A 25,406-nucleotide genomic window follows, 5' to 3' on the forward strand; every position below is an offset into this window, starting at 1 on the left:
CTTCTTGTCTGAAGAGCAAGTCTGGGTCTGGTACGCCGGGCTTTGATGTGTTTTTATAACTTCATTTGATAAATGACTGACTGACTAGAAGAAATAATGATAAGTGAAGGGATAAATACGTGTTGCATCAGCGCTCAATTCAGTAATAACCGTGACCTGATTTTTTCTGAAACGGCTCAAGGCAAACGTTTATCATCGGTAAGCTTTGCTAAGATAGCAAACAGACACCTATCAGTGTTTTATTTTTGTTTCCAAAATACTTCCTTCATAACAAACTAGAGCTGTCTCAAATTAGATAGATGTATTAGAAAAATCAACATCCTGATGCTGTTCGTGAGCACACTTCACAGGTAGAAACTGAGTTTTTTTAAAGTTCTCATTAAGCTCTGGTGCTCCTGTTTCAGGAGGTTAAAAAGTTGTCGTAGGCAGGATTACGAGCCTTCTCGTTAACATTCTTTGAATGCAAATGGCTCCCCTCTGATTTGCATCTGGCGTTGTTAAAGGGGCATTATGGAAGTGTGACAGCCAAAACATGTATAGAAATAATAAATGTCTTCTTCATACATTCTCCTGCAATGCCCTGGTCCTGTAGAATGAGCCCTGGCATTTTTACTGTGATTGCCTGTTTTTCTGTAAAATCACAGAAAAAGAGAGATGCTCGGGTCGAGCAGGCTGCTTCATGCGCGTTCACGCTCAGGCATCGCCCGTAGCATTTGCTATCCGTAGCTTTAGCAGCAGAGAGAGAGGCAGTGCCACTTTGTCGCTGTTCCTAACGCCTAGTGACAAAGCTAGCTACATTTCTGAGGACCCTTAGCTACTTTCTGTAGAACTTTCTTCTAGATATTTCCTGCTAATTAGCAACAAAATAGCCATTTTCACTCCGAACCGTTCTTTGTACGTTGTTTCAGCTGTCATCAAGGATATAAAAGGTACAGATACAAGGGTCATCACTGGCGCTTTAGCTCACCTAGTAAGACGTCAGACTCTCATGCTGAAGACCTGGGTTTGATTCTGGATGTGAACATAGTTTATTTAGAGTTTATTTTTTACATTAATGGTATATTTTTTACAGTAAGATGCCCAATTTTTTATTTGAGACTCGCCGAACGGCATTGAATTCACAGATAAAAAAGATGTGGGTTCAACTTTCATTTTGGAACAATTTTTCAAGCAAGGGAAGGGAATGATCTGAGCATGCAGGAGGACTGACCCATCATAAACCTTTGTCGGCTGTGCTGAAGAGAAAGGTACAGAACCACATTATTTAATTAATTAGCTGCACGTTCTCCTGTACTCAGTCCTCCGGGCCACACACACACACACACACACACACACACACACACACACACACACACACACACACACACACACACACACACACACACACACACACACACACACACACACACACACACACACACAAGGGACTGTCTCAGCTGTTATTTTCGTTATTTTCGTTAAGGAGTGTGCACGTACAGCATGCGTGTCTCGTGCACGAGCCTACTATTGAAGCTGCCGTTACGCTTTTGGCCTGAGGGGGCGATCGCGAGCATAAAAATTCAAAACTCCGTAAAGTCCCTTTAAACAAAATAAATAAATAAAACTCAGAACACTGTAAAACATAATCTTGGTTAACGAACGCAACGTTGAAGTTTTATGTTTCAATGTCTTCAGCCATGTTGTAGAGTTGCTAATGTGAAAGGTTGGCTTCTACTAGGAGAGATGTTCCCAGCGCTTTCTTAAGCCTAGTTTCTGCTTCTGCGTCGCTACAGAGACGCACAACCATGGGCGTAGATTTGGCGTGGACGGATGTGACATGTCCCTACCAATATCCATGATGACAAGCACCGGATATTGCAAAAAACAAGCCTGTCGAATGTCTCATTACCCTAGAGGTGCAGAAAGGGTTAAATCACGTTCCCTCCTCAAGACCTACCTCCGTAACACATATGGCTGGTGTGATCGGCTGCGCATGTCACGTGAGACTCACGTGACAAACTACGCCGGTTAGCAGCGCCAAAGCTAGAAGGAAAACGTTCGAAATCAAGACTCTTGTGTTTGCAATGTGACCTGAATGACACATAGCGCCAAAACCGAGTGAGGATGGAGGCTAAAAGGAAGAAGGATGAAGACATAAGGAGCTATTTTCCAAAGAAACGTGTAAGTTGCTAAAGTTAAGTTTGCTAAAGAAACGAGTCCATCATAATAACGTTATTGGCACTAATTGTTTTAACTGTAGTTAACTGTAGTGTAAACCACCTTTTATTTTTATTTATTTTTATTTAACCAGATGAGTCGATTGAGAACTCGTTCTCATTTACAGCGGCGATCTGGCCAAGAGGCAGCAGCAACAGACACATGGTTAGCTTTACAGATAAAAATACGATACAACAGTTAAAGGTGAAGGACTGTTCTCATGAATAATATGTACAAGCAATCAAAACGGACTTAAAACAGTCTTTAAGAACTCAGAAGCACATTAATCAGAAACTATTGACCGTAATGAATTATGATAATAGAATGTAGGCAGTGAGCTTCAGTGGTTTTTGCAGCTCATTCCCGTCGTTGGAAGCAGCCAACTGGAATGAGGAGCAACCAAAGGATGTGTGAGCTTTGGGAATAACCTTAGAGATGAAGTTACTGGAAGGTAAATTGTGCTGGTTGTAGGAAGTGATGAGTAATGAGCGAAGATATGACGGTTCTACCGATGATTGCTTTGTATAAGAACTGATACCGATGTACAGGGCCAGATTAACACTTTGTTGTACCCTGGGCAACAATATTAAAGGGCCCCATCATCACGACCCAAGGATCACCATAATATGGTCACATACAGAATATATTACTGTAATATGCAGTAAATATACTCAATACTTGAATGCCTGACATCACGTAACCCCTCAGGTTAACCTTTGACCCACCTTGTGTGGACTGACCAATGAGGAGAGGGTCTTAACTTGAGGCCCTCTCTTCATTGGTCCGTCTGCACGAGACTGACTCTCAACTGACGTTCAGTCATAGGCAGCAAAGCCCGGGTGGACAGTTTGTTTAATGTAGGGTGATCATATTTCCATTTCCAAACAAGAGGACAGGGGATCTGTGCCTATGACGTCACGCTATGGCAACGCCACACAAACCACGTTGGGACCCATTTTTTTGAAAGAACTAAACTAATATTAGATTCTGCCAATAAAAGGGCTCCAAAACAATAAATATTTAGCATATTTATTGCAAAATCTCATTTTTCTGCTTTAGTGCTGCAACAAGGTTTTATTAATAATAAATTATTATACCTTTTGTTTTACTACAGCATCGGTACGCTTCCTGTGCACAGATTATTAAGGATGCTTGTTTCAGCTGTGAGATTAGACGATAGGATCAATGAAATAATAAGTTGAAACTTTCAGAGAATCCACAAATAGTGGCGTTCAAATGGTTTTGTTACTTTTTGCGAGTTTAGAAAAGCAGCAGATGAGACAGCATGTCTGATAATTTAGTTTTTCATCTGATAATATTAGAACATGCCAGCGACGTCTGAGGGGCTTTTATAAACACTGTATAACTAACACTACTGGAGAGGTTCTGAATTACACAGAGGCTTCTGGGGAGCCCAGTTATGGGGGTGGGGGTGGGGTGGGGTTGGGGGGGGGGGGTCAATTTGCCTTGGCCCCCAAAATGTCTTTTTGTCTTGCCCTGGGTGTGTGACTGAGTGTTGAAGGTGATCTGAACTGTATCAGATGTATAATTATTACATGTGTATAACTTATTGTTTTATACAGGTAAAAACGTGTAGTGGAGATAAATCTACCTACATTTTACTTTTCAACACTTTGTTTTGTTTTCTTGTTTTTATTGAACTATTTTCCTGTCCTGTCTGTCTCTCATCTTCCTGCATCTCCTCTAAACTCTCCAGAAAATCTGTTGCCTGGATTCTTACTTTTTCACCTCATCAGTTACTTTTGAGCAGACCAAAGGGATCTCCTGACCGCAAAGCGGAGAGCGCGTTTCGATGCTGCGTCAGTGAGTTGACATCACCGCAGCACAGGTGATGAGCTCCGCAGTTGCAGAGCGCTTCAGGCACAAATAAGACAGAAAATAGAGAACATGTGCGGACATGAACGATCGTGTGTTCATTATAGTTTTTTGGTTGCGCCACTTTGAGAATGGACCGTGCGCTGGAAGCAGCAGCCTGGAGCGCTGCGCTACAACGCTCTGTGCCGCTCTCTGTGCTCTCTGCTCAGAAGAGTCCATAACCATATCGGTAGAAAACTTTTTTCCGGCTCCCCTGGATGTGTAGGATATACAGCTCCCCCATAATTCGATCCCTGCTCCTGGATGAAAAGCCGGACATTTTCATCAATACAAGAACCCGCAGTCCGGACGCCCGGACAGAGAGTGAAAAGTGGACACGGTCCGGGGAAAACGGGACGTACGGTCACCCTAGTCCTCATAAAGCGGGAAATTATAGATACAGTATTTTGCTCGTGCCCTTGCTGCCCTGGGCCCTTTAGAGTTCGTGGGCCCTGGGCAGTTGCCCAGTTGCCCATATGGTTAATCCGACCTTGTCGATGTAACATCCTGCTGGAATGGAGTGATGGCCAGTTAACGAGTGAGTACAGATCACAATGATGAGTCGTGAAAGGGGCACCAGTGATGAAACGGATGGCTGAGTGATAAATGACATCGAGTTAAAGAAGAAGTTCTTTGGAAGCAGTTCTATAAATGATGTCACCGTAATCTAAGATGGAAGGATTCTCGTTTTGACCAAGGTTTGCTTTGCAGAATGAGTAAAGGATGACCTGTTGCCATAGAAACCCAGTTCTTGACTTGACTTTAGATAGTAATGAATTATTGTGATTTTGTCAGTCATTAGTTAAACATTTATTTAACATTACAATTACGTCTGTAGAATAGTATATATAGCTAATCGGAACTTTGTTTTATTAAGGATCAAAGAAAAAACAATTACACATTGTGGGGCTGGGGGGTAGATTTACAAGTCCCCACCAATGTCAAGAGCAAATCTATGCCAATGCGCACAACGCCACTTTTCTAAACATCCGTCGAACAAGACAAAGAATGCAAGCTTGTGATTGGTCAGGATGCCGTTTTCTTTAAAGCTGTCGACAGCATCGCCATTGCATCCTCAAAAACAAGTCAAGAAGAGAGTCAAAAATATCTAGAGGCAGACACGGAGCAACTTGAAGAATACCTCATGGAAAAACTCAAAGTATTAATGTTTTATCACCCGTGACTGGAGGAGTAAAGAGACGCAGCAAGTGTTTTATTCCTGGATGGAAATGGCGGGAAATGTGGGTTTAGAGGTGGCGAGCGCACGAAGAGGTGGAGAAGAAATACAAAACACACAATATAAACACTATCTAGGTACGGATACACGACAGCATACCTCAGAAATGCGCTACGCCCTCTGTGGGGAATTGCTTTGCAACACTCCCCAGGTGGCAGAGAAGTCCAAAGGCAAAAGTCACCATCAACGCGTGTGCATCTCTCCCGTGGAGCTGACGCAGAAGCATAAACTAGGCTTTAGTTGCAAAATCTCCACTGACTTCTGCAGTCGCAGCCAAGTGGGCGGGGCCAGAAATACCAGTTTTCCCTGTGATGTAGAGGAGACTGGGTTTTTCTTACTGGATCATTTTCTTTTCTGCAGCTAATGTGGGGGATGGGGGTTGGAGAAAACGTTTACATTCAGCATTAACATGTGACCGATCTTCTTTGTCTCTTCTGAAACATTTCTACTTCTGTCGAAACTAAACAATACCAAAAGCTTCTCATTGTTTGACTCTTGCTGACACGATTAATAAAAGAAGAAAAAAGGAGTTTAAGTGATCAACCGGGTGTATGCAGCTTTCATTGGAATCCTTAAAAGAAGCTAGAGCGACTGCCAAATCCTCAGTGCTTATCCTGCTCGACTTATCGGCTGCATGTGACACTGTCAACCATGGCTTCCTTTTGTCCACACTCTCTAGCATGGGCATCACAGAGAAAGCACACGCCTGGTTTGAATCGTACCTCACAGGACGATCATTCAGTGTCTCTTGGCTTGGACAATCCTCTACCGTGCACCATCTTGCAACCGGAGTCCCCCAGGGCTCTGTACTAGGACCTCTTCTCTTTGCCATATACACCACCTCACTGGGTGAGATCATTCAATCACATGGCTTCTCCTACCACTGCTATGCAGACGACACCCAGCTCTATCTGTCATTTCCACCGGACGACCACACTGTCTCTGCACGAATATCAAACTGCCTCTCTGACATATCAAAATGGATGAAATCCCACCATCTCCAACTCAACCTCTCTAAAACTGAACTACTTGTCATCCCAGCAAAACCATCCATGCAGCACAATATCTCAATCCAAAATAACTTCCTATCTCTGGCTCCTTCAAAGGCAGTTCGAAATCTGGGTGTTGTGATTGATGAACACCTGACCTTTAAAGATCACGTTGCCTCTGTTGCTCGTTCATGCCGCTTTGCGCTGTACAACATACGAAAGATCAGACCATACCTAACACAACATGCCACCCAGCTCCTGCTGCAATCTTCTGTCATCTCCCACCTCGATTACTGCAACGCCCTTCTAACTGGTCTTCCAGGCTGTACTGTGAGACCTCTTCAAATGGTCCAGAACGCAGCGGCGCGTCTGGTCTTCAATCAGCCAAAAAGAGCACACGTCACCCCTCTGTTCATTGAGCTCCACTGGCTACCGCTAGCAGCACGCATCAAATTCAAATTGCTAACACTAGCATACAAAGTCTGAGATGGTACGGCTCCCATCTACCTGAATCCTCTTGCTAAGGCTTACGGCTCGGCCCGGCCGCTCCGCTCATCACAAGATCGTCGGCTAGCAGTGCCGACACCACGCTCAGGACAATCCAGACTCTTCTCATGCATCGTTCCACAAATGTGGAATGACCTTCCAAGCACTACCAGAACAGCGGCTTCCTTTTCAATTTTCAAGAAACTCCTGAAGACCCTGCTCTTCAGAGAGCATCTTCCTAACTAGCACCTTGTCTGCACCCGTCCCCCCTCTCTACTGTCCACTCCTTGTTCCCTCCTCTCCATGACTGATGTCAAGTTGTTGTTGTTGTTGTTGTTGTTAGCCTCAAGGGCAACATGCCGGTTATCACTTGTAAGTCGCGTTGGACAAAAGAGTCTGCTAAATACATAAACATAAACATTGTATACATATGTAATTGTCCCATATCATGGTATGATAAACACGTAAAATTGGTTTAAATACCAGCTGTCTAGCCTTTTCTTCCTCTTGTCTGTCCCCCCCTTGCCTCGTTCACTCTTTTCACTAATTATTCACTTCCTCATTTACGTGAAACGTGTCATTAGGTCTCCTGACCCTTGGTCGACTGGACCTCGTTTGTGCAACTGCTCCCCCTATCAGTGTGAATTAAATGGTGTGCTGTGTGTGTTCATCCTGGCCCAGTTCATGCAGAGGGTGTGTTGTTTATAGTGCCATGTCTAAAGCATGTAGATGTGTGTGAATCAGAACAATTCAGGGGTTGGTGACGCATCGCTCGCCGTGGGAAATGAGACGTGTGTTTTTGTGCTTCTGCTGCTCCTGCCTATGCGTGATTAGTTAAAGTCTACCTCTGAAATCACAGAATAATTGTGTGTCCTACATTACAGTTGCACAGAGCAACGCAAACAAATAAAAAGCTTCCTCAGATGCCTTGCCCCCCTTCTTCAATCATTATCCAGCATGCATGGCATTCCAGCTGAAAGGAATGACAAGGAGATTGTTATTGTGCTCTCTGTGCTGCATACTTGTACTCTTCTCATACACACATACTCATAAAAACACACACACACACACACACTCTCTCATAAACACAAGCTTTTCAGAGCAGAGGCCCGTTCTTGTTTCCAGCAATAAGGTCAAATAATCACCCTCCATTCACTAATGTTAGACGAGGGTAGGTGAGAGACGTGGAGCCGGGAAAATGCTGTTTCACTGCAGACGCAATAAACACTTTCAAGTTTAATCATCTCAGTTAATAATCATCAGCTGTTAATAATATACAGCTGTTTGTGTGCATTGAGTCTGCAACTCAGCCCTAAAGAGTTGGCATGTTTAGAGCTGGTAAACTGCTCAATAATGTTATGAGGAAGGATTTTAAGGATGCTGTTGCTGGAAAAGTCCAAGCAGACTTTGATGTTTTCTGGGCTTACTTCTAAAACCTTATTTTCAAATGGTTTTTATTTTTTATTTATTTTTTTATGGGGGGCTCATCAGTAACAGCTCTTTCCTTGTGGTTTTGAGGAGTTCGCTGAAGATCAAAATAGCAGGAATCGATATTGGCTCGACACACGGGAGGCGTCAAACGACCGCGATCAGTGAAATGCGTTGCTGTCGCTTTTATTACCTGACACACAGGAGGCGACCCGCGCCAGCGGCAAAGCCGTCGATGCGTTCTGTTCCATGGCGAAATCATCGACATAAATATACTGGACATCTCCTTCCCATAGGCTCCAAATCACGTTTTTGAGGCCAAATGGGAGGTGGCCACCAGCGCCATTTTGACCGTGTCACAGGTTCTGTCAAGCCCAGACAATTCCACAAAAGGGAAGAGAGGTGGAGCTGAGGGTGGGGCTATAAGGCTGGGATCAACTGACGACACCCGGTCGAACTAGCTACAAGCTAACCTGAAGCTAACCCTGGCTAACCCAAAGCTAACGCGGAGGTGGGAGCTAAGCTAACGGAGGTAGCAACCTAGCTACAACCGGAGTTAACTGTGCACAACACCAGAGCTTCTGAGTCAGAGATACGCCGGGCTGACCGCTGGGTAAAACCGGGTGGAACACAGAGGACTCCGAGAGCTCCACAAGCCGGCAGCCGCACAGCAGACAAGCGCAGCTGCGATCTGAGATGCGCAGAGCTGCCGCTGGAGAGAACCGGGTGGAAAGGTTTCCATCCAGAGCTCCACAAGCCGGCAGCCCGCGCAGCAGACAGAAGCCGCGATCAGACAGAGATGCGCCGAGCTGCGGGGAGAGGAGAACCGGGTGGAAAACATCGGTCTCCCTAGAGCTCCACAAGCCGATAGTGGGAACCCAGCTCCACCAACATGTTATATTTCAACCCATTTTCTAAAGTGCAGCATTATGTTAAATGCACTGGGTTTTACCCTATTACATTTACATTTCATGGTTAAACAGTACATGTTAAAATCTAAGCTCAGCTCGGCAGTGACCTAAAATACATAAATATAATTTTACTTACCGAAAATAATGAAGTGGAGACTCCTTGGACGCCCTATTAGTGCAATTAATGCCACAGCAAGTCATTTTGTCCAACAATTGCACTAAAAATATCCAAACAAGAATACACACACACACAGAGACTCAAAATCCCGGAACAGTTTCCAGGCGAGGCCGAGGCTCTACTGAGGCCTTTCCACGGAGCTAGCTCTGTGGTCACGTGGGTCTGATGCTCATTAATTATACAGAATTTTAGGCTTTTAATACACTTAAACAGAAGAGTGAGAAAAAAATTCACCCCCCTCAGAGTTGTCATGAGTGTAAACTAGATCATTTAAACCAAAAACATGTTCTGGTACCAGGCTGTAAACATGTTTATTTCTGCTGTGAAATTGGTATTTTTAACATGGGAGTCAATGAGGATTTGCTCGCTTCTGACACCAGCCCCTAGTGGATGAGGGTGGAACTGCAATTTTTGGTACTTCCGTGTTTGACTCAATTTTAGAGCTCCGCTGTGCGGGCTTGGGCGAAATCGAATCTTCCGTTGTTTTGATTGGCTGTGTCAGTTGGAGGGAATTAAGGTTATTTAAGCGGTTCAGAGTTTAAAAAGTGGTAGATATGATGTTTCACAAGTTGCTGCTAGAGTTATGTGAAATCTTACTTCTGATTTTACTGTATAAAAAAATCCGAGAATGGGTTCATCTCATATTACAAACAAGAGAGAGAAACGGAGAATGGCATCATTTAATGAGGGACCTCAAGGACGATCGGAGATGTACGGAGCATCCTGCCTGCTCATTGGTCAGTGAATGAAACCTCCGTTGATTGGTCCTCGTCCGAGCGACAGCGATGAGAAGTTGAAAATATTTCAACTTTCTGGGATCGCGTCGCTGGGTCGCCTGTGCACGACACGTGCACGAGCACAAAATTTCACACGCACATTTTTTGAGTTTCGCTTAGTAGGAGGGAGACCCGCGATTATCGCTTTGTCGCGCATGTGTCATTGAAAATGAATGGAGTGGCGATGTCGCCTCCCGTGTGTCGAGCCCATTAGCAAGCAACACAAATGTGATTGTTCTGATGCTCTTCTATCGGTTTTTAGATTTTTGTCGTTTCCTATTGGTTGTAGTGATGGGAATTCCGGCTCTTTTTAGAGAGCTGGCTCTTTCGGCTCCCAAGTGGCTCCTCAGATTTTCTGTTGCGTAGAGTACATTTATAACCAAAATAATGCAAAACTATGTGTAAAATGATTTACTAATGTAAATAAATGCTATATATTAAATAGGTATCATTTATATGGATTTAATAACTGAACACTTTAAGAAATCTCCACTTTCCGACTGCTGGCACTCATTTTCTCACCGTCTCCTCTCTCGCTCGCCTTCTTCCTCCTCCTCATTCCCTCTCGTCTCCCTCTGCCCGCATGTGCTCTGCTGTGTGTCTGAGTCTGATCCTCCCTCTTCCCCGCCCCCACTGCTCTGTGTGTGGACAGTCTGGACACGCAGTTACACATGTTGTCCAATCGCCTGTAGCTTTCACCAAAGCAAGAGGGGAGGGGGGGAGGGGACGAGCCGGCTCCCGTCGTTCACTTCAAAGAGCCGGCTCTTAGAGCCGGTTCGTTCGCGACCGACACATCACTAGTTGGTTGTGTTCAGCACATCGGGCTTCTGCTAAGGCTGTGGAAGCTGCTTTATAAAGTAAAGGAAATGAAATAAAAGAAATGGAATAAAATGTGAAATGTTTTTGTCGATGTGTGCCATGAGAGGCAGCAGTAGCTCAGGTGGTAGAGCGGGTTGCCTCATGATCGGAGGGTCATGGGTGCGGTTCCAGCTCCCGCCACGGGTATCCTGCTGTTGCGTCCTTGGGCAAGACACTTCACCCAACTTGCCTGTGTTGGTGGTGGTCAGAGGGGCCGACGGCGCCAAATGGCAGCCTCGCCTCTGTCAGACCTCCCCAGGGCGGCTGTGGCTACAAGTTGCTTACCATCACTAGCAGTGTGTGAACGTGAGAGTGTGTGAAAGCGTCTTTGGGGGTCTAGAAAAGCGCTATATAAGTTCAATGCATTATTATGAAACAAAACTCAAAATAAATGAGTTGTTGCTTTTTCTGTTTTTATTATGCTCCGCTTTGCTCTTGTTTGTGGCGGTAAAACTAGAGGAAACACAGTAAAGGGAAGGTCTAGAGCAGGTGACAGGCTCACGGATGCCTCCACTTATCACATTGCCTGCTCTTAACAAGCCTTTTCTCTTGTTTTCAGGTTCATGGGAAGTGTGTGTGCAGACACAACACTGCAGGAGATCACTGCGAGCGCTGTGCTTCGTTATACAACGACCGGCCCTGGCAGCCTGCTGACGGACTGACGGGAGCGCCGCACGAATGTCTGAGTGAGTCGATCTATAACGCACCAAGAAACTCCTCAAACATGGTCTTCCTTCGCCGTGGAGGCATTGCATTTATTTCTGTTAAAAAGACTAAGATGCAACTTTTAGAGGACGTTTGGACCAAGCAGCTCCTGATTTGATGATTTCTTCCGTCACGCACCAGAGTGCAAGTGTAACGGACACTCCCAGAGCTGTCGTTTTGACTGGACGGCGTGGCGCGAGTCTGGCCAACGAAGCGGAGGTGTGTGTGAGTGTCTGCACAACACTGAAGGGCGCCAGTGTCAGAACTGCAAAGCCGGCTTCTACAGAGACCCCCAGCGGCCCCACACCGCTCCTGACTCCTGCAGACGTAAGACTCGCTCACACACGCTGTAAATGCTGGCCGGTAGGCAGAAGAAGAGGCTTTACTGATCAAATATGATTAAGCAGTGTGAGTTTATGCAAGGCAGGCTCAGAAACTTCATCAGATTTAGCATAAATAGTGCACACATTAGAAGGAAATGACACCTTGAACCTAAAACTTAATTGTGTAAAACACTGTTGAGGATTAGTCAGCATGATTAATCACCCCCTCACTGTTGCTGGTGTGAATGAAAACATTAACCTCATACACACCACACTGGCACGGCTCTCTCACTCCAACATGGAATGCTGGAGACAGAAATCACAAGCCGAGACGTGCTGCATGACGCTGAATCCTGTGTGTGTGTGTGTGTGTGTGTGTGTGTGTGTGTGTGTGTGTGTGTGTGTGTGCGTGCGTGTGTGTGCGTGTGCGTGTGCGTGTGCGCGCGCGTGCGTGCGTGCGTGCGTGCGCGTGCGTGCGTGCGTGCGTGCGTGTGTGTGTGTGTGTGCGTGCGTGCGTGCGTGCGTGTGTGTGTGTGTGTGTGTGTGTGTGTGACGCAGCAGACAGTCCACACTCTACCCATGGTTTACATCGTAGTTGATCATCAGATGGTGGCATTCCTCTGTCTTGACTCGAGGCTCGTTACAAAACTTTGGTTGTGAGGAGACGTAAATGTCTGAGCTTCCTCAGGTGTGTGTGTGTGTGTGTGTGTGTGTGTGTGTGTGTTTTCCTGATGAGGTGACTTTTACATAAACACAAGATAATCATCCATAAACAGAGCAGCAGTTACAGTCTCCTTCTGATTATGAGCCAGATGTGGCCCGGTGAGCTCATCTTGTTTATGCTCATGCGTGTTCTGTATATCTCACTGACTTCTGAACAGTCGAGCATCCCCAGATTACAAACACAGGATCTGATATCGCGCTGAAAATCCTGAAGTCTGCATGCGTCACAGATGATATCCAAACCTTTTCTTTGTCACGTGATTCTGCCTTCCAGTAGAAAAAAATAAATCTATTTTATTTTACTTCCAGTGCAGAATTCACCTCTACTCTGGTGAGTTCTGTACCTCTATGTGCAAAAACCCTCCCAACAAATGTTTGTAAATAGTAAAGATGCAAAAAGGAAAATTTACGTCAAAACCTGACATTCAAGACGGCGTAAAGGATACAAAACGAGATAACAGTAAAGGAGTTTCAGCTCTGCTGCTGGTAAACAAGGAAACAACAACAGAAAAGTGAATAAACAAGTACCGTACTTTACGGAGTGTGAGTCGCACCTGCCATAAAATTTATAATGAAGAAGAAAATAATTTCTATTCAATTCAATAATTTTATTTCACTCAAAATTTAAATATACAAACTTCAAATCAGAATACAATTGCCAACCAGAATATTAAACTTGGTTTATGCTTGACGCATTCACTTTCCGCACGGTGATGCGGCTCGCGGATGGAACGCGCTTCACAACTCGCAGCGTTTATGGTTCATGCGGCTTGTCTCTGCGGTGAGCCAATATTCTCCCAAACTGTAGGGGGCAGCATGGAGCTCTACGGCATGCATCCAACACTACACCATAGTAGAAGTAGAAATTACTGTTTACAACATGGCATTCCAGCATTTTTAACAGCGTTCTCGTCTTTTCCGACAGTGCGAGCTATTTCTCTTTAAGAATTATTAACAACATGTTGATCACGGTGATCTCTGAGAGCTGAATCATACAAATGTCTGTATTTACGAACCTCTGCCGTACTAGTTCTTGCCGGTCCGCCATGTTTTTCCGCGTCTGTCCGCGTGGTTAGAAAATTTCCAAGGTGCGCGTTGCGGAAATTCTGGGCCGTGCGGAGGCGCGGTGGAGGGGCGCGGTTGTTAAAATGACGCAATTTTCCACGCGGAGCCGTGCGGATCTCGCGGACGCGTCAAGCATAAACCAACCTTAAGCATTCGAGTGAAATAGGGGGAGGAAGAAGAAAAAATCTTATATGACCTACACCCTTTAACCAAGACGAGATAAATAACAAAAAGTACAAAATAGCCTTATACACAAAAAATAAACCGCTCTCTTACTTCCACAAATAATATCACTACTAAAACATTAATCCTCCATCCTCAACCCACCAAATCACACGATTTTAGCATTTTATCTTTATGCATTTTATTGAATTGATCAGTAGTTGTACATTTTTTAATTCATCATCCAGGTTATTCCATAATTTCACACCATGTATTGAAATACACATTTGCTTTAATGTAGTACGAACAAATAGCCTTTTAAACTCTGGTTTCTTTCTACTCTTATCATTTTTTGGGATCAAAACAAAGAACCTTTGTAGATTAGTTGGTAGTAACTTATTTCTAGCCTCAAACATAATTAGTAAAATTTTCAAGTTAATTAAGTCTTTGAATTTCATAATTTTAGATAGAACAAAATATTTGTTAGTATGTTCTCTCGGATTTGCTTTATATAGAATTCGCAGAACTTTCTTCTGTAACAGAAACAAAGGATTAGTGTTTGTTTTATATGTATTGCCCCAAACCTCAATACCTACAATAAGTTAAGTATGGTAAGATAAATGAATATATAATGTCTGAAGCGTTGAAATTTCTAGAATACTTTTGACTTTGTTTAAAATTCCAATACTTTTAGATATTTTTTGTTTTATATATTTTATACGGGATTTCCAAGTAAGTTTATGGTCCAAGAGAACCCCTAAGAATCTGACTTCATTTACTCTATCACTTAAAAAACCATCAATAGACAACGTAACTAAATCATTATTTTTCTGTTACCAAAAACCATGAATTTTGTTTTATTCCAATTGAGAAATAATTTATTGTCATTAAACCACTTCTTAAGTTTAGACATCTCACAAACCATATTTTGAATAATAATTTCTAAATCATTTCCAGAACAATCTTACAAAATGTGAGAACAAGCATTTCACACTGCAAGACAAGTACCGGTAACAATAACAGAATAAACAATCAGGGCGCAGCAGCGCGCCACGGTCTCCAGCAGAGGATGGCGGTGTTTGAAACCCTCCCAGCGGGCGGGGAGAGCGCCCGCAGCACCCCGCCACAGGCTGCAGCGGGTGATGGCGGTGTTTGAAACCCTCCCGGCGGGGCAGAGGAGCCGAAACCTGGACCGGAGCCGACCCGCAGCAGCACGGTATACGTAATTTGGTATATAAGTCGCAGGACCAGCCAGACTATAAAAAAAAGTGTGACTTATAGTCCAGAAAATACGGTAAGAGTGTTAGTGTTGAGTGTGCGCTCCAGTCAGAGGGTATCAGGACACGGAGCCTGAAGTCGTGATTAAATGGAAACAAAGGCAGAAAATGTCCAACTTCTGGGAAAATAATTATTCTTAGTGGTAAAGTAAGAAAATCCAGCACCCTGTGCCTCACCAGTGGACCATTCCCATCTGAACCGGGCCAGGCTGGGGCCGACCCGGTACAGATGGGAATGGTCCACAGGCTGCAACAGGATGTGAACAACATTCATGTTACTAAACGTCTGAACATTTTTGCACCGGTTCTTGTTTTTCTCAGAAACTAAAGCGACTAACTTTCGTGTGTTTTAATTTTGTTTTAAGAAACTTGCAAGACAAATATTTTAAAATGGTCACTGAGTTGTTGGGAGTCTGGAATCCGGAACGTTTCACAATTTAGTTCCCAGGACGGTAAGAAATGCAAGGCAACTTTCGGAGAGCTTCTGCAATTGCAGAAGAAGATGATGATGATGATCTTTTAGAAACCGCCTCCAAGATAAAAATCACTAGGTGCTTAAAAAAAACAAAAACAAAAAAATTAAAGTATAAAAATATTTTTCAACGATTAAAAACACGTTTCAAATGAGAAAAGAAAAATAATGTAAAGAAAATAAAAGGAAAGAGGGAAATAAATGGATCCTGGGAACGGTGGAATTAGAAGAGAACAAGGAGAGGGTGATGATGAAGGTCACATCAAATCAAGCCTGAACAGGTGAGTCTTCAGCTGCTTTTTAAAGGAGACCACTGGGTCCACTGATCTCAGGCTCGGGGGGGGGGGTCCAGAGTCTGAGGGCCACAGCAGCAGATGATCCGTCACCTTTGGTCTAATTGTGACAAGTTTTCACCCGATTCGCCCTCTCCAACAATCGCAAGGACAGATTACCGTAATGGCTCTAAAGACAATTAGATCAGATATCCCTGCCGTGTGTGGTGTCTGCTGAGAAGCACCAGCTCAGATCATAAATCGGGGTTTTCAAACATGTTGGTTTGTCTCGGTCCGATTTAAAGGACCTGTGGCCAATCAGAAAGTAACGAGTCAGAAGCTGAGTGCACGCTGCTGCTCCACCATTTTTGTTCCCTCTGAAGTCGCGTTTGACCTTACAAGGATTCCTGTCTGACCCTAAGCTGTGTGTGATATCAGTTCATGTGCAGTTTTAACCGCGTTGCAGCACATCACACACCAAAACTAGGACATACATGATTTTGTGACACCGCCATTTAAAAATCCTGCCATGTCAACCGAGCTCAAAGAAACTGAGGCGTAAAAAGACATTTTGTGCCTAAATTGTGAGAAAATAATTTAGCGTGTATGTATCAACTTGATGTGGTAAATAGTAAATGGCCAGTATTTGTATAGCACTTTCAAGGGTTCGCCAACCCCCTAAGGTGCTTCACAACACAATCAGTCCTTCACCCATTCACATGCCAGTGGGGATGAGCTACATCGTAGCCACAGCTGCCCTGGGGCAAACTGACAGAAGCGAGGCTGCCGAACACGGGTGCCACCGGTCCTTCCGACCACCACCAGCAGCAGGCAAGGCAAGTTAAGTGTCTTGCCCAAGGACACAACAACTGCAACACATGGGGCTCAAACCTGCAACCCTCCGGTTACGTGGCGGGCACTTATAATAATAATACATTTTATTTAAAAGCGCCTTTCAGAACACCCAAGGTCACTTGACAGAAAACACTTAATAAAATACAATAAAACAATAATAAAACCCAAAGAAGAAAAAACAGAGAGAAACAGTTCAATAAAATCAGAGGTTGTAGGCAGATTTAAACATATGTCTTGAGTTTTGTTTTGAAAAGGGTAAAACTGTTGATGTTCCTGATGTCTGGGGGACGTGAGTTCCAGAGACGGGGAGCAGAGTGGCTGAAAGCTCTGCTCCCCGTGGTAGCAAGACGGGCAGAAGGAACCACAAGATGGATGGAAGAAGAAGATCTGAGAGAACGGGATGGGGTGTGAATACTTATAAGGTCTGAGATATATGGAGGAGAAAGGTTGTGGATTGCTTTGAAGGTATGGAGGAGAATTTTGAAGATGGACCTGAATTTAACTGGGAGCCAGTGAAGCTGCTGGAGAACCGGGGTGATGTGGTGAAAGGAAGGGGTTCTGGTGATAATACGGGCTGCTGAATTCTGGACCAGTTGCAGTTTATGAAGGAGTTTGTTGGGGAGACCATAAAGAAGTGAATTGCAATAGTCGAGACGGGAGGTGACGAGGCTGTGGACGAGAATGGCGGCAGTGTGAGGGGTCAGTGAGGGACGGAGACGGTTTATGGAACGTAGATGGAAGTAAGCTGACCGAATTATGTTATTAATCACTCTGCCACCATCCTACTGAGAAGGTTTAAGTGAAGTTTGAATTCTACTATGGAAACTGCTGCAGCCTATCTGCCAGGAGCCGGGATCGATAAATGAAAAGGACCCACACTTGTGTAGCTCCTTTCAGAGTCCGAGGACTCCAAAGTGCTTTACACTACAGTGTATCATTCACCCATTCACACATACATTCACACACTGACAGTGATGAGCCACAGTGTAGCCACAGCTGCCCTGAGATGCACTGATGGAGGGGAGCCTTCCAAGCACGGGTGCCACCGGTTCCTCTGACCATCACCAGCAGGCAGGGAGGGTTAAGTGTTTTGCCTAAGGGCACAACAGCAGCATTCTCTCCTGGGATCGATCCTACAGCCCTCCGACTACTGGAGCTCTACCTCCTGAGTTACTACCGCCCCCTGATTCCAACTGGAATCATCTCTTCTAAAAGCTTCTTGTTAACAGTCAACCCAGTGGCACACCATCCTAATGCATCATGCATCATCAAACACAGGCCATATAGGCCATTAATGTAATTTAACAATGATTCTGTATTAATTACAAACAAGTCTTTACCCCTTCACACATGCAGCGATGACCTTTCATGAACAAAGCAGCCTTTACTGTGCTTAGTATTCAATTCAAGTTTATTTATAAAGCGCCAAGTCATGACGAGTCGTCTCAAGGACCTTCACATAATAAACATTCCAATTCAGGTCAGTTCATTAAGCCAATCAGTAAAAAGTTTCCTATATAAGGAACCCAGCAGGTTGCATCAAGTCACTGACTAGTGTCAGAGTCTTTACAGCAATCCTCATACTAAGCAAGCATGCAGCGACAGTGGAGAGGAAAACTCCCTTTTACCCCCCCCCCCCCACACACACACACACACCAAGTAGTGTTTCTATGTTTACATTGTGATTTCTTAGTAAATATTCTATTTGGTGAGAGATAAACTATATACAGTAATCCCTCGCTACTTCGCGGTTCGTTCATCACGGATTCGCTGCTTCGCGGATTTTTTCTTTGGAGCATTTTTCAGGGGGAATTCGCAGATTCGCGGTATTTTTCACTGATTCGCGGTATTTTTCTATGCAAAATATCAAGAAATTCTTGTTTTTTTTTCATCAATTTCATCATAAAATGCACTTTTTATAATAAAACTAAAAAAACCAAGTAAAAAATTTTTTTTTCTTGAGTTTTACCCACAAAAAGAGAATGTGATCATACGATAATTCAATATAGTACTGTATGTCAGACAGGTCGGCTGGATTCGGGAGTGGAGCTTGTAGGGAGCGTGGTTTCACAGACGCGGGAGTGATAGCGTCGGTGAAACGCCGGCTCACGATTTAATCTAGGAAACCCCCGAGCGTTCGAGCGTCAACGAAGTGACACGGAAATGCCGGGCTTTCCAGAAGTAAGTAAGATAACTTACTATGAGCTGATAGTTCGTGGGATTGATCGGTAGGTTGGAAACTCTGATCATGAATCTGAAGAAACGATGACCGAGTGGTGAGCTGGAAAGGCGACTTCCGTTTATAGCCGCGGTTTGTGACGTAGGTGCGACGTGGAGGGAATCCCCGCGAGGGGCATGCTGGGAGTCCCTACTTCCTATCGCGGCCAGGTCTGGAACGCATCTACCGCAATAAATGAGGGATTACTGTATAGTATTTATCCTAGTGAATCTATAATTAAATGTGTAAACTAGTAGTAGCACATCCAATGTCGTAGTGATGTGTTGCACTTGAACCTGCAGCCCCCGGGTGTTTTCTGGTACCCCCAATCTGATATAGTCACAGAAACCTTCAATCATGTGAGGTTTGACTTCCAGGGATCGGGTTAGGCGTTGTGCATTTTTGTTACAACTGAGGTCTCACCTGGGTGTTAAATATCACAGATAGTGAGCCTCACTGATGGCTGAATGATGTGGGAGGGGGGACCGAAGGAATTCTTGGAGTACCCCTGAGATGAAGGTAGAGGTTGTGAAATCAGACTGCAGACTCTCACTGACAAAAGAGGAATTTCCCTCCGTTGTGAGGAAAATTTTTTTCATACCAACCTCTCAGGGGCCATGAAAAAAAAAGCTCTCATGTCGTTTGCACACCCAAACAGATTAATAGAAGGTAGGGTTACAGTGCGTGTTTAGGTGTGGGTGGAGATCATCATCTCTGCTGGCTGTTCAGGCCGGTGCCTTGTCATGTTTCTGCTCATAAAGTTGTCGTTGTCTAAGCTCTTGTAGCTGACAGCTATTCTAGACGGACGCGTATTTACCACCGGAGTCGTGAAGTTTCTCATCCACGTTCTCATAAACTGTCTCTGAAAAATGCAAACGCAGTCAAACGCACGTGTCCTGGGTTTACGGGGAATCGAGGCGGAGCCGCAAGCTCTGTCATTCATTTACAGGCTCCTCGCTGAAGAACAGGCATCGCCTTGTGTGCACGCGCTGTATCTTTATGAGTTTATGGACACTGTACAGCTTGGTCTTCTGATACGGCTTATCTTATCTTTCTACTCCTGGATGGTTCAAATGATTGTCCGTCTGGATTTTCAGAAAGATTCGAGTGATGTTGTTTTAGAAACCAAAGCACGAAGGTCAGATTTTGGAAAGTTTATACTAATAATGTTTGTTTTATGTAGAAATTTTCCATAAATCATTTGCTTGTTTTTTAAAAAATCTGCTGTGGTTTCTAGAAGGAATGGATGCCTTGTGAGTCGTTTTCTGTGGGAACCCTAACCCTGTTACTTCTGTTTGAAGTCTTTCTCATTAATATTCATTATATGCAAATATCTTTCTTCTGATTGGCTAACTCAAAACTCAGATTGCTGTAAAACATATTTTTCTTGGGTAAAAAAAATACAAAGTTGATTTTATCTGCACAGCTAACACAGTTTTGGAGTTGCTAACAGTTAGCTTCTACTAGCCAAAATGCTAGTAGAGAAACCATGGCGGGAGGGGCCATGACAACAATTTTCCCTGTGATATTGACCCTTTGCACCGACGTCACCTAATCACGTGGGTCCACCAGCATGTAAACAGTGAGCGACACGAGTACTAAACAAAGGGAAAAGTAGAGCCTGAAACTGTTTTTGCGATCAAAACAAAAACAAAACTCCTCCAGCGTTCCTTCAACTAGTCCATGCCCAGTTCAGTTATCAGAAGAAGTAGCGCGTCTAGCGAGGGCTCATAGAGAGCGGTATGCTAACTAGCTTAGCAACATTAGCTTACGTTCTCTCTGCAGCTGTTCACCGATGTAAACATGTTGCTGACTTTGCCTAAATTCACCCCTCTGGATTTATAACTTTATGTTATAAAGTTATGTAGCCGGTGTATCAGAGAAACTCAGGAGGGTTTTCTCCAAACACAACATACCAGTGTACTTCAGACCCAGCAACACACTCAGACAGAAACTGGTTCACCCGAAAGACAAAACTCCTAAACACAAACTAAACAATGTGGTGTATGCTGTACAGTGCAGCGAGGAATGCCCAGACCTCTACATCGGAGAAACCAAACAGCCACTTCACAAGCGCATGGCACAACATAGAAGAGCCACCTCCACGGGACAGGACTCAGCAGTTCATTTGCATCTAAAGGACAAAGGTCACTCTTTCGAGGATGCCAACGTTCACATTTTGGACAGAGAGGACAGATGGTTTGAAAGAGGAGTAAAGGAAGCCATTTATGTCCACTGTGAGCAACCATCTTTGAACAGAGGCGGTGGTTTACGACACCAACTGTCTGCCATCTATAATCCAGTTTTGAGATCCCTTCCCAGATGCCTCAATGCCCACGCATATCCTGGGCCATCTGACCTCAGGAATTCACATGATAGGGTGGGGCCAGGTTTCACAATGGGCTCACCCGAAACTCTGGCTGAATAGGACCCACACCCACCCTCACACCTTGGCTCATGTGTTTATGTAGAAGATCATCAGGGGGTCTTTTGTTCCCTCTTCGGGGGGGAACCTCCCACTGGGTTTAAATCTGGGACTCTCCACCATTTGACCTTAGAACTGAAGAAGCCTCTCGGATGAGAGGTGAAACGTCTTCAAGCAACTCAAAGAAGTCCAGACGCTTTTCTTTCAAAGCTTATTAGACTATGTTGTAAGCAGAGTTTCACTTTACGTCAAAGCTGATTGTTAAAAAGTCCGGATCCCTACCAGCTTCTGTTGCTGGTGGTGTCACCGGGTTCAGCTGCTGCTCTCACACTGGAATGAGAAGATCTCTGAACGACGACGCTCATATAAATAAATAAATAACGTCATTTTAACACACGTAATCATACATCGGAGCTTTAATATTGTTAATAATTGTCTGGCTTTACACTACAGTGGACGGAGCGCAGCCTCCGTGGAGAAATACCCGTCCATCAGGATTATCAATATCTAGTATAAACACATCACATTTATCCCTGTTCCTGTCTTCCTCGTGGAATAAATGAACGTTAATCTTACCCGGTAAAAACACGTTCGCTGCTAATCTGAGGCCTGCTAGTCCGCTTGATTGATCGCTGCGGTTCATCTCCGTCCTCAGTCTCCATCAGAGTTATTAAGAAAAAACGAGTTGAGTTTACGTCCTCGTCTGTTAGTGCAGCCGACCACGCAGCAAGCTAAAACCATTTTACTGTCACATCAACTCAATAAAAGTGATAAAAGGCTACAAACTGGCTTGTTTTGACTAGCTTCACTGGAGTTTCTACGAGTATAAACGGTCTCTTTGCCGTCCATCATGGCGAAGGGGGCAGTCACATGAGTGGCGTGACGCCAGGTGTAAATGGTCAATAGAAGAGACCTGCTTTTTTCCGACCAAATCACTTTTTCAAGATCTGTAAGCGGGCGCGACTCCGAGAGATCTTCAGTATTTCTGAAAGAACAAGTATTACAGCGTTTCTGCGTGAAGGGGCCCTTTAAATAAACTTTCTATCGACTTCTTTCCCATTTAATTTTTACCTTTTTACTCATCACACAAAAATGTGTGGTGTTCTGACCGTTTTGTTTTCTACAAAATCAGTCAGAAACAACACTTTACTAAGCAAACCCCACTGTGCATTTATGCTTCCTCAAACTTAAAGCCATATTCCTGCTTCTGGGTCTAAAGGCTGTTAACTGCCAGTCACACTGCGTCACGAAACAGAAGAGAAGGTGCTCCGACCCATGACCCCCCCCCCCCCCCCAGGCACCCTATCTGCCCCCCAGATAAGGACAGATCCATGCAGCAGGCCTGACATCTCGGTCCCAGCAGATGCTTTTCTCCTGTGGAGACCTGGGTGTATTCTGCAGCGCGGATGCAAAAATGTTGTTTTTGGAGGTTGTTTAAAGAACACCCTATCAACACACAATTGGGTGGCACTGGGGTGGGGTGGGGGGGGGGTGTTAGTAGTGTATGGACAAGTTTGAGTTTTCATTCTTGAACAGACGTTGGCTGGTCCTCGTGTTCAGGCAGATCTTCAGAAGGCCGTTTGATCTGTGTTCAGTAGGTGTTTAGCTGCCGTCGTAAAGTAAGAACTACAAACACTTGCTCGATAAGAAAAAGACAGACGCCTTTGTCTGCAACAAAACCAGACAGACAATGGAGCGACGTATAAAACAATAAATAAATGATGATTATCTGCTGAGACGACCGTTAGACTCCCTGCTTATTGCTGACGTGTAGTTGTTGTGCCACAGGAACAGCTCTGGCACTATTTGGCAACGTGCTTTTTGGTTAAACGTACACAAGATAAAAATAATTTTTCTTCCTCAGCATGCAGCTGTCACCCATCGGGCTCCGTGTCTTTTCACTTGGCTGATGGCGCTCTGTGCGACTCCTCCAATGGAAACTGCATCTGCAAACCTGGAGTAGGCGGCGTGAACTGTGACAGGTGCATGGTGGGATACTGGGGCTTTCACGAGTACGGCTGTCGTCCGTGTGACTGTGCAGGAGACTGTGACCCATACACTGGACATTGCATGTTTGGGTGAGTGAAGGTATTTTGTACTCCCATGTTTATGCTAGCATTGAGGCTAAACACGACGAGCGTAAAGAGCGCTCCGGACGCCGTTAGCACCCAGGTTTATCCGCTTTAACGTGAGCGACGTTCTGGTGTTGCAGCTCTGATCTGGAACAGTACGACCTGGATGTAAACTCCAGTGAACCCGTCAGGATCTTCAGAGCAGATGAACTGTTTTCTGCTCTCCACTACTCGGGTAAGACGCGGCAGATCTGTCATCTGGAGACTTCTAGGTAACAAACGTCTCCGGAGTGTGAACGCTGTTCCTCTTCTCAGCACCCCCTCCACCCAGTGACTGCAGCTTTTATAGGCACATTCCTCACCGAACACATTCACGACATTCTCAGGACGCTACATACAAAACCTCACACACACACACACACACACACACACACACACACACACACACACACACGTTATTTGATTATGTTACACATTGTTGCTTGTGTCTGCTCCCTGCAGAGAAATGTGAGTGCAAAGAGCAGCTGCTGACCAACAGTAAACTCTTCTGCACCATGAATTATGCTTACGGTAAGATATCAGGCTTCTAACGCCATTTCTTTACAGGAATCGTCACAGAAATTCATTTTTTCTGTTTCCTGAACGAGACTAGGAGTCTGGTTCAAAGATGTAAAGACAAAACGAGAGTCTCAAGACAAGTGTGGCTCTCGAGCGTGTAGTTTTGTTCCAACATTTTCCTTTTCTTTTTGACCTTCAGTGCTAAAGGTGAAAGTGCTGTCAGCCCATGATAAAGGCAGCCATGCTGAGGTGGAGGTCAAAGTTCAAAAGGTGCTCAGTCAGAACACCAAACTGAACATACAGCCAAGCCGAGTCACCCTTTACCCCGAGTCCTGGACGGCACGGGGCTGCACCTGCCCCATTCTTAACCCAGGTCACACACACACACACACACACACACACACACACACACACATGCACACAGGATTTTTCTTTATCTCCTTAGAAAATAATAAAAGTACAACAAATTTGTGATTTTTGTGCGTATTTTCAGGTGTACTTATGTGTAAAAGTTAAATATAACTACCACTGTAGACGGACGGCTTCCTTTGGACAATAGCTTTTTTCATCCAGTAAGACTGATAAGCTAACGGTTAGTCGTAGAATAACCAAGATTAAGGTGAACTGCTGCCATCTTAAAACATCACCAGGAGCAGCTAGATACAGCACGTCTGTTGCTTCCAGGGATCAAATCCAGGGAATTCAGATTGATTTCTGCTAAAATAATGAAATGTAATGCTAAACTGACAGGAATGTAAACAATTAGAAAGTTTTATTGCATGTGTTCCTGTGAAATATTTATACTGACGCCGTTTTAAGACAACAGTAATACAGTTGCACTCAGACTGGCCGCCAGTGGCGGCGCCAGGGGGTGCTATAGCTACCCCTGGATTAGTCATTGCACCCCCAAGTAAATATTAGATATTTTTTTTTACAATTTAATTTTAATTGAACGTGTGGATGTGATAATATTTAACATACAAAACAAAAATAATCAGTAAATTATCATATAGATAGTAAAAACTTAAACCAAAACAGGAAATTGATGTTAACCTTTGACCTCATTTTCCACCTGAGGACAGTGAAAGGTAGAGCTAGTGGTAAGATGGATCGGTTTTTGTTGCCCACGTTTCCACGGGTTCAGTCAGAAACGAATGAATCTTTGGAAGTGATCTCAGACCCACAACAACCTACGGATCTGGATGAATTCAATTCAATTCAGTTCAAATTCAAAGATACTTTATTAATCCCAGAGGGAAATTAGAGTTTCGGTACACACAATTCTGAGATCAGACATACATACATAGGCACATGACAAGAATTGGTGACTGGGGTCATTCGCAAC

General features: G+C 44.3%; 1 protein-coding gene across 1 annotated transcript in view; it reads left to right on the forward strand.

The window, feature by feature from the left end:
* Positions 1-25,406, forward strand: part of ntn4 (netrin 4) — a 48,956-nt gene that overhangs the window by 20,955 nt on the left and 2,595 nt on the right. Inside the window, exons 4-9 of the mRNA XM_015962450.3 lie at positions 11,494-11,620; positions 11,781-11,966; positions 23,296-23,509; positions 23,644-23,738; positions 24,005-24,073; positions 24,261-24,434. Of these exons, the coding sequence (XP_015817936.3) occupies positions 11,494-11,620; positions 11,781-11,966; positions 23,296-23,509; positions 23,644-23,738; positions 24,005-24,073; positions 24,261-24,434 (865 nt within the window). The remainder of the gene's footprint in view (positions 1-11,493; positions 11,621-11,780; positions 11,967-23,295; positions 23,510-23,643; positions 23,739-24,004; positions 24,074-24,260; positions 24,435-25,406) is intronic.

Source organism: Nothobranchius furzeri, chromosome 1, assembly GCF_043380555.1.
Source record: "Nothobranchius furzeri strain GRZ-AD chromosome 1, NfurGRZ-RIMD1, whole genome shotgun sequence".
In the NCBI taxonomy this organism is placed as follows: Eukaryota; Metazoa; Chordata; class Actinopteri; order Cyprinodontiformes; family Nothobranchiidae; genus Nothobranchius; species Nothobranchius furzeri.